The sequence below is a fragment of the Phoenix dactylifera genome, chromosome 10 (genome assembly GCF_009389715.1).
Source record: "Phoenix dactylifera cultivar Barhee BC4 chromosome 10, palm_55x_up_171113_PBpolish2nd_filt_p, whole genome shotgun sequence".
Classification (NCBI taxonomy): Eukaryota; Viridiplantae; Streptophyta; class Magnoliopsida; order Arecales; family Arecaceae; genus Phoenix; species Phoenix dactylifera.
In genome coordinates this window covers 797,617-815,214 of record NC_052401.1, presented here as the reverse complement: position 1 = coordinate 815,214, position 17,598 = coordinate 797,617, and the positions used below count along the sequence as shown (strand labels likewise).

General features: G+C 37.5%; 1 protein-coding gene across 3 annotated transcripts; it reads left to right on the top strand.

The window, feature by feature from the left end:
• Positions 1-2,432: 2,432 nt before the first annotated feature.
• Positions 2,433-11,673, top strand: LOC103703217 (cleavage stimulating factor 64). 3 transcript variants are annotated; one of them, XM_008786000.4, is made up of 10 exons: positions 2,434-2,933; positions 3,206-3,284; positions 5,898-6,072; positions 6,982-7,009; positions 7,125-7,363; positions 7,456-7,533; positions 8,122-8,157; positions 8,257-8,745; positions 9,519-9,872; positions 11,188-11,673. In XM_008786000.4, the coding sequence occupies exons 1-10, from the start codon at positions 2,894-2,896 to the stop codon at positions 11,314-11,316; spliced, it is 1,647 nt and encodes a 548-aa protein (XP_008784222.2). In that variant the 5' UTR covers positions 2,434-2,893; the 3' UTR covers positions 11,317-11,673. The 3 variants fall into 3 exon arrangements, with proteins under 3 accessions (XP_038986627.1, XP_008784222.2, XP_038986625.1); XM_039130697.1 differs by having other exon boundaries at positions 6,982-7,015; XM_039130699.1 differs by lacking the exon at positions 9,519-9,872 and having other exon boundaries at positions 2,433-2,933; positions 6,982-7,015.
• Positions 11,674-17,598: the final 5,925 nt, after the last annotated feature.

The window sequence follows — 17,598 nt, the reverse complement described above, 5'->3', positions numbered from 1 at the left end:
GGTTTCTAATGTTGTTCGGATCCTCTCCTATCCGAGATTGCACTAGAGAGCTTGAGCCATCCAATCACAGCCGTCCCTGCATCGTACGATGGCCGTGATAGAGACGGATCCATGCGTCCGTTTCCAATTGAATCCGGGATGGGAGAGGATCCAAACTCTTTAATGAGGTGGCTTCTAGTGATTGATAGGTGCAGAGGTGGAGGTCAATTGTGTTTTTTTTAAAATAAATTGGACCTTTTATTCCCGTCCGAGATCGATTACCGCTAAGGAGTCATATCGGTTATAGACTCGTGTTGTTTTGCGCATGCCATGGCTAGGTGATCAGCATTGAACTTTTCAATGAATGTGACTTCAAAATCCAGCAAATATTTTTTTTGCAAGACCAAGGAATTGAAAGGTCTGAATAAAAAAAAAAAAATTAAGGTAAAGTTTGGAAATCCGTGATAACAAAATTTTGATCTGAACAAAAAAAAAATTAATATACTATAAAAAAATTTATGCAAAATGATAAAAAGCATTTGTCCATGAAAAATATGGACCATCCATGCGCACTATTTTCATGTCATGTGGAAATACAAAAGAACGTGCAGGTGTCAAATTTCATGAAGGAAATCTTCAATCTAAACTTAGGTTACATTCAGTCCCATACTTTAGATTTTAGATCTTATGCATATGACTTTATTCAATAATTTAGCCAAGTGACATATACCAACATTATTTTTTTGCCATTTAATTGAATATGGATATAGCATTATGAAGCAAAACCAAACCAAAATAAATACAGTCCAACTCAACAAATAATACATAAATCATGAATAACTTGGCCAAGCAACATGCTTATTAAAAGAAAAGAAAAATTATCAACTATCTATGTCTTGTATGATTGGACTTTTAACTTGAAGACAAGGCAAAAAAAAAATCTCTCTTGCTATACTTTAATAATAAATTATATATGTTAAACGAAAAGGTCAAATATTTTGCAAGCCCCATAGAGTGTGGCAACTTTTAATCGATTTCCAATATCTTTCTAAGAAAAAAAAGCACAGAAAAATATTTTCTTTTGTATATACCAGATATGCAAATATTAATAAAACATAAAACCAAGATTTTAGAGAGAGATATAGATTAGGGTCCTTCGAAAAGGTTTGGAGTCAGATTGACTCCCTCATTGTTCAATTGGCATGAATCATATTATATCAATAAATAGTCCACTTAAAAAATTAATATTAGCCATAAATGAAAAATAATATTTAATGAGTCGAGATGGGAGGCCAAGCACGCTCCCATTTTTCTTTAGCCTCTTCCTTTCAAACTAGCTAACTTCCCCATCTTTCTCTCTCCATAGCCATCTCTCTCCATTTGAACCTTCCTCCCCGTGTCTCTCTCTCAATTGAACCCTCCATCATCTCTCTCTCATCGGAACCCCAACCTCCACCTCTCTCTCTTGCTAGAACCCCAACAGAACCCAAACCCTCTCACTTCTCTCTCTCCCAAAATCCTAATCCCCCTATCTCTCTCATGCTAGAACCCCAATCCCCTACCTCTCTATTCCTCTCTCGTTGAAATTCCAACCCTCGCCAAAAAACAACTCTCTTCTCCTCAATGCTGGTTTGGTAGCCCGAAGAAAATAATTTTGCATACATCTCTATGTAATGTTCTAATTTTGATTATTTTATGTTGTCTTTTAAGATAGTTATCTTTGTAATTTATATCCAATAACTAATACTAATTTTACACACATATCCTTGTAATGTTTTAATTGTTATTAATTTATGTTATCCGTTAAGATAGTTGTCTTTGTATTTTCTATCCAATGATTAAAAAAAAAAATTGCAATTTTCTATCCATTAAGATAGTCGTCTTTGTATTTTCTATCCAATGATTAAAAAATTTTTTTGCAATTTTCTAGCAAGAGAGAGATAGAGAGGTAGAGGGTTAGGGTTCCAACAAAAGAGAGAAGTAGAGTGTTAGGTTCCAATGTGTGAGAGAGAGAGATGGTGGGGTTAGGAATTTTGCAAGAGACAGAAGGTCGCGGCTTGAAAGAAAAAGATCGGAGGATGGAAGCACCTAGCTTTCTATCTCATCTCATTAAATTTTATTTTTTTATATTTTTTAAATAGTCAATGTTAATGTTAAATAGACTTTTTATCATTATATGATTCGTGCCAATCAAGATAGAAGAGTCAACCAAATTGACCCGAAACCTTTTCGAAACAAACCTAGCGTGTGTATGTATATACAAAAAAAAAAAAAAGCAAAATAAAAAGAATCATAACCATCAAAATTATCAGAAAACTTTTATAAAATCAAAAATAAAATAGATTCATAAAAAAATTAAAAAATAATTAAAACCGCACAACCTAATGAGAATAGAAGCTTCTACTTCAACTCATCCCTTTGTCCCCTGTCCCCCAAAAATAGGAGTTTCCTGTCAGCCGCCTTTTGATCGATCTCTCTCTCTCTCTCTCTCGTGTACGCTGTGGTTCTTCGATCGACCAAGTCCAGCGTTCCCGGAATCAAATCAAGGTAGTTTGAAAGGGAAGTCGACGCGGAACGCCGCTCCTTCCTTTGTTAAGTGATGATTAAGGGCAGTGGCACTTTATAAATAATCCGGGAAATATAACGCCCCTGATTCCACTTGTCCTAACTTCTTCATCCATCCCCCCTCGCGCCCTAAATCCAGAACAAGAGCTCGCCAGTCTCCCCTCCAACCCCTCTAGATCTCACTCCGCGCGCGTATTAAAACCCGGAAGATTCGATGTCTCGAGATGACCTTTTTGGATTGATTGCTCTCCGTATATAGACCCGATGGGTCGCGGCCGCCCCGCAGAGGATTCTTGGAGTGGGGCCAGGAACGGCGGCGGAGCCTCGGCGGCTGACCCCCGGCAATGACATGGCCGCCTCCGCCAGCTCTCAGCACCGCTGCGTCTTCGGTCAGTGATCAAGAACCACTACTTCCTTCCTTTTCCCTACCTTACACCAAGAAAAATCCTCTTTTTTTTCCCCCGCGTTTCTGATGCTTTTCTCCCGGTTCAGTCTCGGTTCTTGGAGTCTTATGTCCTTCTTGGTAGTTCTTTCTTCGTTTTTTATTGATACATCAAGAAAGATTCGATTATTTTCTCTATCTTTTATCTTGTTGTTGCTTAGAATCTCAGGTCTTGAAGTCTTGAGACTGCGTTTGACATTTATTTTGGATTTGTGGCAGTTGGGAACATACCTTATGATGCCACGGAGGAGCAGCTGATACAGATATGTGAGGAGGTTGGCCCCGTGGTGTCCTTCAGGTCAGCCGCCTCTTAAAAAACCTAGAACTTTGATGTCTTGGAGATCAAACTGAAAACCTTTTCTTTTTCCTTTTTTTTTTGTTTGTGTGACGATCTTCTGGTTGGATTTCTCGAACCGATGTGTATGGTTAAAACCAGAAGTTTGAAATCAGTTATTCTTCAAGTCGCTGCACTGAGGTAGTGAAAATCCTTAGGCTTGTCTGGAGAGGATCACCCAATGTTCGATCTAATTTCTCTTCTGAATCTCCGAAAAATGGTTCTTGTTAAACTACTGGACAATTGTATTGTTCTCTTTCATTCTATATCATGGTTTTTGATGTTCTTTCACAGCTTGCACTGAAGCAATACATCATGAACTTATCATTTTCTTGCATTCGCCTTTGTTTTGGCCTTCATTGCAAAAAACATGCCTTTTCATTACATGATGAGTTACCAATAATGTTAACAACCTATTGGCTAAGCTTAGATGAGTAGGATCACTCTCCCAGATAACTTAAGGTCTCTGCAGATCTTTTAGTAAGAATTTACTAATCCATCTTTGTTTTCTATTATTCCTTCTTGACTGTTTTTGCTGAAAGCATGTACAGTTCCCTCTATTAACAAGAAAGGTTACATAGATAGGCAAAATTAGGAAAGTCTGGACTTACTGTAATTTTTGTATAACAAATGACAACGTATAGAAGTGAAGGAACAAATTTCATGTCATAAAAGTAAGTTGCTACTTATTAACCTCAAGAGTTGAAAACCCACATTATGAGTTTTGAATTCTTAGTATCATATCCTTCCCTTATCACAGGCTATAAAGACACTAGTACCTTATTAATCTTACGTGTATTGAATATGAGTTTTATAGTTAAAAAAGTACATGGAGGCCAACTTTAGTGGCAATATGCATGGATTGGCGGATACAGTTGGAACATATTTCTTGGGCTTACTACTTTAGAAGATTAATCTGTCTACTTCCAATTCCATCTTCATTTACAATGTTTCACTTGTTTCTCCACTACCTGCATTCTCAGTCTTTACCGTAATGTATTCTGACCATAGGAACATTTCCAAATTACCAAGTCTCCTGAAGTAATTTAATATCATTTGTAAATAATATAAACAATGGTTCTCCTGAGTCTCAATAGTTTGCTGAGCTATTGAGATGTAAAGAGATACAAGCTTAGTTCCATCCCTTATTGTAGGCTCAGCAGGACTAGAAATCACCAATTTAACCACAACTATTTGATATCCTTGTGAGCACTCTTTCATACATGTCCTTGATAATTTTAAACTACCCTTTAAGCTTTTTGTCTCGCTCAGAGCGTACCAAGTTATCTCTAGTGATATTTATAACATTTTTTAAAAATCGACAAGGATAATTTAACCACTTTTCTTCTTCTTGAATGCCTCCATCAATTGCCTTAACGAGATGACAATGTCTATTATGGCATAAATCAAAATTGGCTCTCCAAAATTGTAAGTATTTTTTTCTTAGCCTTCTTTTCATCCTCCTCCTCATTTCATATCCTGGCTCACAATTCTAACTTAAGAAAGTTGATACGCTGATACATTATCACCTTTATGTTCAGCCCCTTTCCGGATGTCGTTGAATAAGCTACTTAAATAAAGTCGACTTAGACTCTCCTATGATTTTCCATATCTTAAGTGGTATAATTTTTTTGACTACATTTCCACTTTGCTTGCTTTGCAAAGCTATCTGTACTCTTATTTCACTAAAATTGAATTGGGGTATGTCTACCAACTTGTTAATTGTGTTTCTTATGATAACTCTCTTTAGTAGAGTCCTTGACTTATTTTCTTCTTACTCATCCTAGTGTACTTCTGAAACCTACAATTACCTGTTCTTATATTTCGAGCTCAATCATATTGCTTTTCTTAAGCTACAAATTTTAGTAAATTTCCTAGTTTTTCTGTATTCTCTATAGATTTATAGAAGTGGCAAGTTATTCAAAATTACTTGCTTTTTGCAATTTGTTAATATTCCTCATTTCCTTGATTTGCTATCACTACTCATAATTCCACCACCTGTATATGGTTGTCCATTTAGTCTCTCCTAATAACTCTATAACACCTGTATTGACAAGATGCCAAATGATATCACATCTTATTCAATGCAATCCTTGATTTCTAGTTCCCTTCAGTGCTTGGTCTATAAGGATGTCATGTCGCCCTTTCGGAATTGACCACCTTATTGTTAGCCATGTTTATGTCTTTTCCTTTTGCTTTTAGAGTACACATTCATAAAGGTGACATGTGTTTTGTAAACAGACTTTCTTTTTATCACCTTGCAACCTTTGTATGTTGAACTCTTTACTCTTGTTTCCTTTTGAAACAAGAAAAAAAGAAGTTTATCTATGACATATTAGATAGGCTCATGAAACTAACTAAATGCTCAACTTGCATTTGAAGAAAGATTGGAGAGTGTTGTCATGTTATCTATTTGTTGGCTGAGGTTTGTCAAGACTTTCTGCTTACTAATTTCTTAGTGACTAATCAGAAGATAGTGTAAAGTTTGTGGCAGCAAAAAAGTTTAAAATTTCATGGACCTCTTTTTATTCTTCATATCTACACTGTTAAATAGTGATCTTTAATGTTTTGACGCAGGCTAGTAATTGATAGAGAAACTGGGAAGCCCAAAGGTTATGGATTTTGTGAGTACAAGGATGAAGAGACAGCTCTTAGTGCTCGTCGCAATCTTCAGGGCTATGAAATAAATGGCCGTCAATTACGTGTCGATTTTGCTGAAAATGATAAAAATGCTGACAGAAACAGAGAGCAGGTCAGATATGATTAGCTACTAAAAGAAGCATTAAATTTTCTACTCCAGTTACCTTATCACATAAACTGCTAGAATGGTGGATGTGCTTTTAACCTTGTGATTGATATATCCTTGCTATACTTGTCAGTTAGTTTGACTAGTGCTAAGAAAGTTGTTTCTTTAGAGATATATTTTGGCAAACAAGTGCTACCACCTTGTGTCAACTTATATGTAAGCAAGTTGTGTTCTCATAGGACTCGCATCACATTAGTTTATTTATCTTCACCATAATGGAATGCAATGGTTTTCTTTTACCAATAGGGTATACTCCACTTGTTCTGCTATGTCAGTTTGGGTTATGTTCAGTTCACCAGGAGGATTGCCCTCCCAATTCGATGTTTTTTCCTGGAAGTTTCAACCATCATTGACAAGACAGCAGTCATGACCGACTATAAAGATCCTTGCGACTATGGCAGGGGATACGCTCTGTTCTCTCGCCACTCTACTCTAGTCGAATAAAGGCCCCTACAGAAGATGAAAAAGGCGGGCACTGAAATGAGAAAGGAACAAGTGATGCAAGCTTGAATGCTTGTTGATGATTGTTTTGTATTGAACCCTGATCTTTTAGAAAAAAATATGCATGTGATAATTGTACTTATGTTTTATAACTGGGGCATGATTTGCCTAATCAGATATTTGATATACTTCTTTAAATTTCATGGCCTGGCATCAAACTGGCAGATTATCATAACTACTGATCCTAAGATGTATTTTTGCTGCAATTGCAGTGCAACTATATGCTTCTATCAATCTAGATAATATTGCAACTGGTACTTTATTATCATTTAGTGGATGAAAAGTACATTTGGAAAAGTATACATTTATATGATACTTGATGGGGAAATTCTAAGTTGATAATTTTTGTTGCAGGGTCGTGGTGGACCAGGGTTGACATCAAGTATCAGTTCGACTTCCTTTTCTCACTTCAATTTATTCTTCCTTTTTTGTTTTTTCGAGACTTTATTGTTGCATGCACCAGTTTCTTTGCTAATGCTTTTAATGAAAATCTGCAGATGTGCAAAGGCAATTAGGTGGACCCTCTATCCTTGGAGATTCAACTCTTCATCAACCTATGGGTCTGCCATTGGCTGCAACTGCTTCATCTCTCATGGCTGGAGCTCTAGGCGGGGCTCAGACTTCTGGCATACAAAATGGTTTACAAAGTCAGTCTGGAATGGGAAATGATCCCTTGACTCATTATCTAGCTGGGATGTCTAGACATCAATTGAATGAAATTATGTCTGAGATAAAGGTCATTTTTTTCTGTGCTCTCACCTTTTATTTGTCATCGCTCGCTCTCTGATGTATGCAAACCATAAGGTCCTGATATTAGTTTGATTACAGGCTCTGTTTACTCAAAACAAGGCATTTGCTCGACAACTATTGCAAGGGAGTCCACAGCTGCCAAAGGCTCTCTTTCAGGTTGCTTTTTCATTCATTCAACTTTATAGACTAGAATTTTTTCTTCCCTTATTTTACGATAGTGGGCTATGTGCCTGAAGATGGTATACAAAGCTATGCAAGTGAGGATCATCATATCAATAGGAGGCTATTTTGTCTCATTAATAAATAACCATGCTTTTCACATATCTTGAAATTTGCTTTTCATTTGAATCAACATATAGTGAACCATGCTGACCGGTTATGGTGGGAATTTAGCAAATGCTCGGGACAAAAGGTGCTTCATTATGATGGTCTCATTTTATGTGACTATTTTATCATATTATATCCTTTTCCCTTAAAGTTGCTCTCAGTTAACATAGGCAAAGTTTCATGTCAAAATCAGATCTTCATTCCCTACAAACATCAGTTGCCACCTTAATAATATGAACATTTTTGAATCTCAGCATTATCTGCAGCTGGTTTATGTGGTTCGAATTTACCTTAGATTTTTTTTCTTGCTTCCATCCCCATGCTTTGATACTGATTTGTCATTTTATTTAGTATTTAATTATTACTTATATTTGATAAAATGAAAATTTGGAATTTTGTGCCTTGTCTATGTTGCAGGCACAGATAATGCTTGGCATGGTGACACCGCAAATGGTCTGTCTCGTTAACCTCCAAAGGATGTACTGGTTTATTTGGTAGAATGATACTGAGTTTGTATAATATCAAATGTTGATTGTAATTTTTGAACTACAGATGCAAATGATGAACAGTCAGCGATCATCAATTTTGGCCCCCCAACCTTCATCTCATATTGGCCAAGCATCTTCACAAAAGGATGCATTGATTGGAATGTTGTTGAGGCCATCTGAAAGTCAGATGCCCAATGTACCACAAAATCCAATAGGTTTGCAGCAATCTGCACATCCGCTGCCCAGTGTGCTTGCTCAACCTCAACATCAGCACCCTCTGCCACCGCTAGCCCAAGTTCTCCAGGGAAAAATACCAGGCAAACATGGAGCTACCAAAACATCATCAATACAACCCCAGCCTCTTGATGACCCTTCTATTCAGCCAAATCCACCTGTACAGGCATCAAAAGGCCTGGTACCACAAATTCAACCCCCTCTTCAGCAGCATCATGCTAGAGCACCTGGAGCTGCCCCTTTGGCGCAACATCCTCAGCTGGCCATCCCAAACACAAGCCTTCATCAACCACTTTTGCCTCATCCTTCAGTATCTCGGGCAAGTTTTTTCACTGTTAAATGCCTAGCTGATTGTATCTGCTGTATGCAGAATTCAATGATTGAAATATAATGATGGGCATGAATCCATGTGTGGTCCAATTATTCGGGCCCTGCTTTGTACTATTGTTTATCCTGTTCATGCCTATCTATGGTATAGCATGCACTTTGGCAAGAGCATATGTTAGGTTCTGATTTATTTCATAAAATTGGATTAGAAAAATCACTGGCCTACCTGATTCTATCTTCTTTATTATGGCCGAGAACCAGCATAGACATATCGGATGATATGTTGTTTTGCTATGCAAGCTTGAAGAAAATGATACTACTTAGTTCTTATTGTCAACTATATGTAGTTAAAACACCCAATCATGTTGCAGCCTCTTTAAATAGTAATCAACGATATTGTTGATATTTGCTGTTTTCTTAGCCATCATAACTATATTGTTGGATATATTAGGATCCACTGAATAAGTTGAAAAAATAGACTGTGAAAATCAAATAAGTATTTTTGGGCTGTGGTCTAAACTCTAGGTGTTGGTCTTGAATTTCATTTTTCACAAGCATGGAGCAAAATATTGCAAGTGCCATTTTCTTTTATTTTACTGTATGGTTGATTATTTGTTTCAATTTTAAGAACTTATTTCCTGAACAATCACATACTTCAAAATTTTCAGGGCTCCTGTATGTTTACAAATTGGATCTTTCTAAATATATTTTGGTAATTGTATTTCAATTTTTCTTTCCATTTGCTGAACTCTGGTTGTATAACAGATTAGCTCATCAAATTATCAATTACTGATGGGTGGACTGGAGATGCTTTCAAAGGAAGCTGGAACATCTGCTTCTGTTAGCCATGATCCAACTTGGGCATCCAAAACTAATACACAAAATTTAGGTGTAGGTTTGGTAAAGCAAACAAGAATGGCAGGTGATGCATCGGAACGGATGAATCATCCTTCAAAAATACGTAGATCGGAAGATGGAAGTGGTGCTCCTCAGTCAATGAATAGCCACTCCTTTTCCAATAGACCTATTTCAGCTCAAACAATTGGCACTGAATCAGTATCTGTGAGTCAAATGACAGGTTTTGATGCGGTGCAACATTCAGAGAAACAGATGCCTCAGGTATTTTACTCATGGATACTATATCAAAAAGTTTGGCCTTCTATTGTCGCACCACATCCAATGGTTGATCAGGAAACTTAGTAAAGACCATATCATTGAAGCGTTGAATCTTGACCACTGCAAATGGATAAAGTCCAATGTTTGATTCAATGGTCAGATCCTTTTTCTCATTCAATGGTTCACCTGTACTGGCTTTGGCTTTTATTGCAGCAATAGTAGGCAGCCATTAAATTGATCTTTCACTGTTGTGGTGGAGGTTGAGTCTTTGACCATAGTCTCCTCGATCCACAAAGCTTCAAACATGGTTCTTCCACCAGGATAAACTTTGGTGGACTGTTCCAATGGCTTTCCCCTTCACAAAGGTTATGTGCTTTCACTTTCACATAGGCTATGTATCTCACCAAGAGCTTCTTATTATCTTACCTTCACATAGGAGCTTGGATGAATTATTTAAACTACTAGGCAGCTAGATGTGATAACATTATTATCATTATGTTCGGAGTGATGGGAAGAAATGTACTGGTGCTTTTATTCATGTGGGTAATGTCATGATGTGTATCTTGAACAATGAGGGCTGCCTGAGGATTTTGCTGAATGAATTAAAAGTTATTTATGAGAAAAAGCTTATTGATGGCTATTATGCGTGGAATGATGAATTTAAAATGGAGTTTTGAAGAGAGAACAGTGGGCACCTCCACAAGTCGCGAGGATTCATACTTGTCTTCACCAGTTAAAGTGAGATTAACAGAGATATCTCTCCTTGCTAGGAACGTTTAGGGGGGAAATCTAGGAATAAGAAATGGAATGGGTCTTGTTTTAGCATTATTTTTGTTTGATGTTTTCATCTTTCTTAGGAGTACGAGTGGTGGGTATCCATCATCATTAGTGGATTAATATGCAAACTTCTGTTATAAAATGAGGATGCAGAAAATCTAGGAAGACATTTGCTTATTGAAGGATCTGGGTTAGAGTATTAAGGCTTCAAGTTAATATGAACTCAAACCTGATTGTGCATTGCCATGGGTTCATCCATTTAGTTTTGATTCAGTCTTCTGCAATCTCTGTACTTGTTTTTCTGCTTGTTTTTTCAGAATCAACTCTGTTTCATTGTGGCCACTGTACGTACAAATGTAGTTTAGCTTCATCTATATATTTATATTCACCTGGAGTAGCTTGTGTTGGGTTTCTGCATACCAGAAATTTATCTTGATCTTCTGCGCTATTTCTTTATTCATTTCTTGCGCATCCATGGCTGTTATATGTCATATGCAATTGCTTATGTTAATCTTCCACTTGATTTCTCTTCTGGGTGCAGCTTACACCTGAAATGGAGTCAGCTCTTCTGCAGCAAGTACTGAGTCTAACACCTGAGCAGGTAAGTTCATTACCTGTAGAGCAGCGACAACAAGTACTTCAACTCCAACAGATGTTATCAAGCAAGTAGCGTAACTCTATACTGATTCCTCGATGCCTACATCGACATATGCACAAGGAGGATCTCAGATCATTTTATTAATCACCTGTTGAATGTATTTGTGCATGCATAATGCATTCTTTGATGTGTAAATGTGATGAGAGAAGCATAATAGTCCATCATCATCTTAGTTGTTGAATGCAAGGCTGGCTTCCTTGCTTCCATGTAACATTAGAGTATAATTCATTGCCTTTAAAGAAAAAGCATGGATCTCTCTTCTATCTATTGTTGTAACTTTGCACCCATGTGCAAATACCCTTTTCTTGTCTCCAGCAATTAATGCAAAGGAATATAAGACGAAGGAAGATTGTACCTACAAATTTTCCATAATTGTGTATCACTGCTTTGATCCTATCTATGAGAAGGCCTGCTCGACTATCTTGCCTCGTATGTGATAGGTCTTGGGAGTTTTGATGCCTCTTCAGCATCCACATGGTTCATTTTAGAAGTAACATTGTCTAGTAAAATCTGGACAACTGCAGTTTGCCTGATCATGTTGTTAGCTTGTTTGGCTTTAGGGATTTTTCTATCTGGTGATAAATGAAGCGTATTTGGAAGGTTTAGTTTATGTTTAGAATTAATATTTTTTTTGATGGAAATAAAGAAGTTATAATGTACTGGCAGATGTGTTGGCATCTGACTCATCTGCTTACAGCATTTATGGATAAGCAAAACTGCAAATGACCCTCTCTCTCTGCAGCCAAAGCATCCCTCTACAGATTTGGGATTGCAGTCTATGTTTTAGCATGGGTAGTGACTTTTATTATCAATTGGGAACCTCATTGTCATGCTTGCTCTTTTATCTTGTAACCATCATCTATTTGAGTGTTTATTAGGAGGGATGGGGTTAGGAGAGAGGCCTGCACTTTAAAAGAGATGTATTCTGGGATGACCATGCAGTGTTTGAATTTATATCTTGCTTGTTTTCTTCAAATTCAGATTTATCAATTCATATGTTGATATTTTTATCACTTTCAGCTTCACACGGCCATTATTCAGATTTGACAAATACAATGGTTGCAAATGCAGAATCATCATGATGCCTGCTCTAGACATGCTTGCAATTTTTTCTTTATAGCACCTCAGTAGCATTTGACCTTCCATAAAGAGAAACATAGGACAAGATCTTTGACCAAAATATATAGCCATGGAGAGTGTATCCAGTACAGGGCATAACTAGAAGGCCATTAGAACCAGAGAAAAACTCAAAACAAAACTCTAAAGCAGAAGGGTATTAGAAAGTTCTGGTGAGCTGAAAGTTCCATGTTGTCTTCCTCGGTCTCTCCCGGTCGATGGTCCCTGCACCTTTCACTCTCTGAGGCAGACCTGTCTGAGCCTTCAGCCTCAGCTTGAGTTTGTCTTGTCCATAATTTGACTGCTCATGTAATGTATTCAATAAGCATAAGAATGGCAAACACAAGGATGACGAGGCAAACTTTTCTGATCCTGATTAGTGAGTTAATGAAGCCAACCAGCAAAGGGCCAGTAATTCTATTCTTTAACATTCTTCCTTCTCTATATCCACACATACACCATAAGGCCATTGATAAAGCAGCAATATTAACAAAGCCTCCATTCATATATTTCTCATCCAACAAAAGTATCAAGCCTTCATCCATTCCTAGTAAAGTCATTAAATTTATTATGGAAAACCAATTCTCCGATTAGGTTGACTGCATTGCGCGGAGTTAAGATCATCAAGTAACAGAAGGAAGCATGCATCCAGTAACAGAGAGTATTCAAACATTGCCAAGATCATCAAGTAACAGAAGGAAACAAGCAAAGACTTGTTGCTTTTAGCATGTCGACTGCATCATGCTGAAGCTGCCCTCTTCTTCTGGTGTATGACACAAAAAACTGGCAAACCAAAATCAATGAATCAAACAATCTGAAGCAAGGTCTTATCTGCCGAGTTGAGTCAGGACCCTAACAGAACAGCTAATGTCCAACTTCTATTGGAAATAGGTGACTAATTTCATGTATTCATACAGTTATGGCAATCATTAGCCAAAACCATAAAAAGAATTTTTTAGCAGGCTACCTGTTAAGTAGACTAGAGCAATTTATAGACTAACTACAAAAGGTTTTCAAGTCAGCAAGATGGATCATCTCAAATATTATATAGGACTTGAGCACTTGGCTAAATGTTCACTAAATAGTGACATGTGAAATCAGAAATAAAATTAACTGCCCAGCTGCCTCTAGAGTTACAATATCATACAAGGAGAAGTGTATGCACATTTGTGTTTCCATAATAACTTTTGCCTTTTGAAGAATGCTTACATTAAACTGAGTCATTCTACCATCCAAGACACACACACACACACAAAAGCTGCTCTGTTCACTTGCCCAGAGATGCATCAATGCAACTCAGTCCCTTAATTTTCCATAAACACAAGATGCATTTTAGCAAAGAGTATAAGATAAAGGCAGAGAAATAATGGACTGAAAATTTCTCTCAACCATTTTGTTTATATTTTCTTGATGGTTTCCCAGGCTCCTGCCTGCAGGAAAGCACGAGTGTGTTCAGCATTCAAGTGGCTCATAACGTATCTTGTTCTACCTAGCCTAAGAGCCTACTATTTTAAACTGTATATGAGAGCATGCATACTTGTGTATTGATCAAATGTCTGCATTTCAAGCATACCAACAAGCACTTACAGGTAAAAACATTAAGATACAAAAAGAGTTGTAGATTAGAATTACATGCTCACATCTAAACAACCTTATCAAGCCCACAAGGGATTGGCTAAATGGAATAAAGTATCGCTAACAAGTTTTAATCATCTTCCTCTCACTCTGACATCAACCCACATCATCTAAATGGGGCCTATCATGACTGATCACCGAGACACACCAGTGCTGCTGGAGCAAAATAATCACTGTACTAAATGCATCAAATTGAACAAACGGCTTTACAGAATAAGAAGGGGTATTAAAAAGCAGAAAGCAGACATAGTAATCACTATATACGCAAAGCGGCAAAATTTAACAAAAATCGAAACGTATTGGGAACTGAACTAATAATCGTGATCACATGAATTGTTTAGGATAAAGTTTTGCAACGTTCTCATTTTAGATGGTCTGAAACAACTCTCAGTCGTGAAAATACCAACCATTTGCACATTTTATATGATTTAAGTATCAAGGTTCTCGTTTTATTAATTTCTGCATGAATTCATCCTAAAATAATACTAGAACCTCATCCAAAATGGCCAACCGAAAAGTATTATTTGGGTTTTTTTTGATCTTATCCAAAATCTATCCAGCGAATAACTGATATAAGACTAACCAGTGAAAAGCTAATCGATGCTGACCATGGGTCGATCATGGTGCTTGTAATTAGATTTAAATAAATTTGAACTTCTAGCCTGACGCCTTGTATAGTCATATGTTTAGTCCTACATCATTCGCTAGATAGATCTTAGGTGCCTATTCAGGATCATCATTCGCTAGATAGATCTTAGGTGCCTATTCAGGATCAAAAAATTTAAATGATAGGTCCTGGGTTAAGTTGGGTTGGGGGAGAACCCGGAGAAGCGCACCCCCATCAAGTCATCCACCTTCCGATCCATTGACCACCCCGGCGAACTCCCCCGTGCTCGCATCCTTGTCGACGCTGCCACGTCCACCTTGAACGCCGGATCCTCGCCAGTGCCATCACCCTGTCTTCGTTCAGCAGCCGCCGCTCTAGGAGCACCAGCACTGAACACTCCGCCACCGCCGCCCGCTCCGCCTTGAGGCCGAGGATGCCGTGGAGGAAGCGAGGGAAGTCGACGGTGGAAAGGCCGCAGGGAGCGTCCAGAGGAGGCTGCCGTGGTACCTGCCCCACCGGCACCGGGAGCGGAGGTGGCTGGCTGTAAGGAAGAGTGGATGCATGAGATTGTTGCTGACGTCGTGGAAGAAGTTGATGTTGAAGGTGCCGGTGGAGAAGAGGACGGCGGGGAAGAGGTGGGTGACCATCTAGTCTTGGGAGGCAAGAGCGGGGTGGGAATGGTGGAGGCAGATGGGGCACTGAAGCTTGAAACCCCATGAAACGGGATAGAGATACAATGACTCGTTGGTATCCCTGTGATTTGAAATTGTGATGAATAGAATATAAAAAGGGGTAATTAATTTCCCACCCTCCAAAAGACCCCGCTATAACAAAAAGTCCCGGTTGATCAGTCTTAAAATCTTCCATCCAATATCTTTACCAAGTTTAATTTCCGGTCCTTAAGCCCCTTTTATTTTTTTTGAAAAATGCACATAAGACAAACTCTTATATGTCTAGATTTTTTATTTTTTATTATTTTGAAAATAATAATAATAAATTAATTATTTAAATCACCATTATTTCTGCAGCTATCTCCATTGCCGTCGCCACTATTATTTTCACTACCACCACCATCATTATCTCTTATTTTCGGTGTTGCCATATCCACCACACTACTGCCGGCATCTTTGTCACACTACTGCCACATTGGTGGCTACTACCACTCATCATCAGCACTATCGGCTCATCTAGCACACATGTTTTAAGAACCTATCCAAGTTTCAAAAAACTTATGAAGATGCCATCACTTGCTGCGGAACGTTCGGGCTATATTGAAGGACGGTGTGACCTTCTAGGCTAAATATATATTCAGAGAGGCAAACGAGGCTATGGACCGAGTCGCTTCGTATGTGGTTAGCCACTCCAAAGAGTATTTTATGGGTTACGGAATGGGAGGTGCTTAGTGCGCTCCGAAATTTGTGGTTTTTTATCTTATTAGATGTATATGTACTAGAACTGTATAAATCCTCCCGTTTAGAAAAAAAAAAAAACTTATGAAGTTTTTTTACTTCTCACATAATTCTGGTTAAGGGGTGTACTTAAATGGGCAACTTAATCCATGAATTTAACAAAATTCTGCCCAATCATACTGGATTACCCATATAGGTTCTTAGAGAGGAGGCTAAGCACTTCATTCTCCCATATCGCCAGATCAAGAACTATAGCCCTTCAAAAAAAAGAGAAAAAGAAAAAATGTCACATGAGATGATCATGCAGAATTATCCGAAGTTTATGGATATGGAATTCAATGTGAGGAAATGAAGGGCATAAAACTTCTCAGTTGTTTTTTTTAAAAAAAATGTTGGGAGTTAAAAGATACTTAAGGTCTGCGTGGCTGGAGCAAGTATAGGAAATCTTTGTGGGCTGAGGCGAAGTGGTTTGCTTTGGACTGGACGACCTTAAAATGTGAACGGGAGAGGGCGAGGAAGAACGATCAAAGTCACTGCCCTTGAGGTTATGGCGTAATTAAGCATATAAGCCCGTAAGTCTCTACATACCAAACATGCATGGAAAATATTAGGTATCATCAAGAACTCAACTTTGTAAACTAACAATCAAAAATTATCTAGGATACCTTTGGTTCATGTGAAGAGAAAGAGAAAAACTATGGTCGGGAAAAAAAAAAAAAAGAAAAAAGAAAGAAATAAATGCCTAATATTTGGTTGGAATTTTTAAAGAAAAGAGATAGGAAAGTAGGCTTTTCACGGAAATAAGATTTCTGAAAGAAAAATTCATATATGACATAGAAAAATCCAATTTTTATGGTTAAAAATTGAGGTTTTTTTTTTTACATAAGTACTCTCTTTTAAATAGAATGGAGTAAGGTCTTTTTTTGTATTATGGGCATAACATATATTTTACATAATTTTTTTTTAGAAAAGTAGATAGTCAACCAAACATAAGTCATCTTTTCATGGCAACTAAAACATAAAAAATATTTTTTTAAGCATCATATATCTTAACTTTTTTTTTTTTTCTGGGAACCAATCGACTTCCTGATAATAATTTCAGGAATGCATGCAACTTCAGCTATCTTGACTCTTATGATGTGTTAACCTCTGTCATATCCATCATTCAAGAGTCAAAATCCATATTTTCCTAACCTGAACCCGAAGGTCTAGATCATGAAATGGTGTTTCAAGATTTGTACACAACATGTGTGAAATTCACGCAGCCAAGCTTTTATGCTGAGATCGAACTCCATCAGACCCCGACAATCTCGACCGCCCAATTGATCGTCTCGGCAACACCACCTCATGCGGTTTAGATCCTTATCCAGCATCCACCGCGACCTCGTATATTTCATTAATATATCAGAGGATTTTTTTTATATGTATCCATCTAAAAATTTAAATTTATATAAATATTTTTTTAAAATTTTATTTATTTTTTATTTTTATAAAACACTAATTTTGCACAAATATTTCTAATATAAC

What these genes read in the sequence shown, in the direction of transcription:
- LOC103703217 (XM_039130697.1), top strand. Translation starts at nt 2,894, where the DNA reads ATGGCCGCCTCCGCCAGCTCTCAGCACCGCTGCGTCTTCG. An exon ending in TCAGCACCGCTGCGTCTTCG is followed by an intron (nt 2,934 to 3,205) that starts GTCAGTGATCAA and finishes GATTTGTGGCAG; the next exon opens with TTGGGAACATACCTTATGAT. An exon ending in GCATGGTGACACCGCAAATG is followed by an intron (nt 8,158 to 8,256) that starts GTCTGTCTCGTT and finishes TTTGAACTACAG; the next exon opens with ATGCAAATGATGAACAGTCA.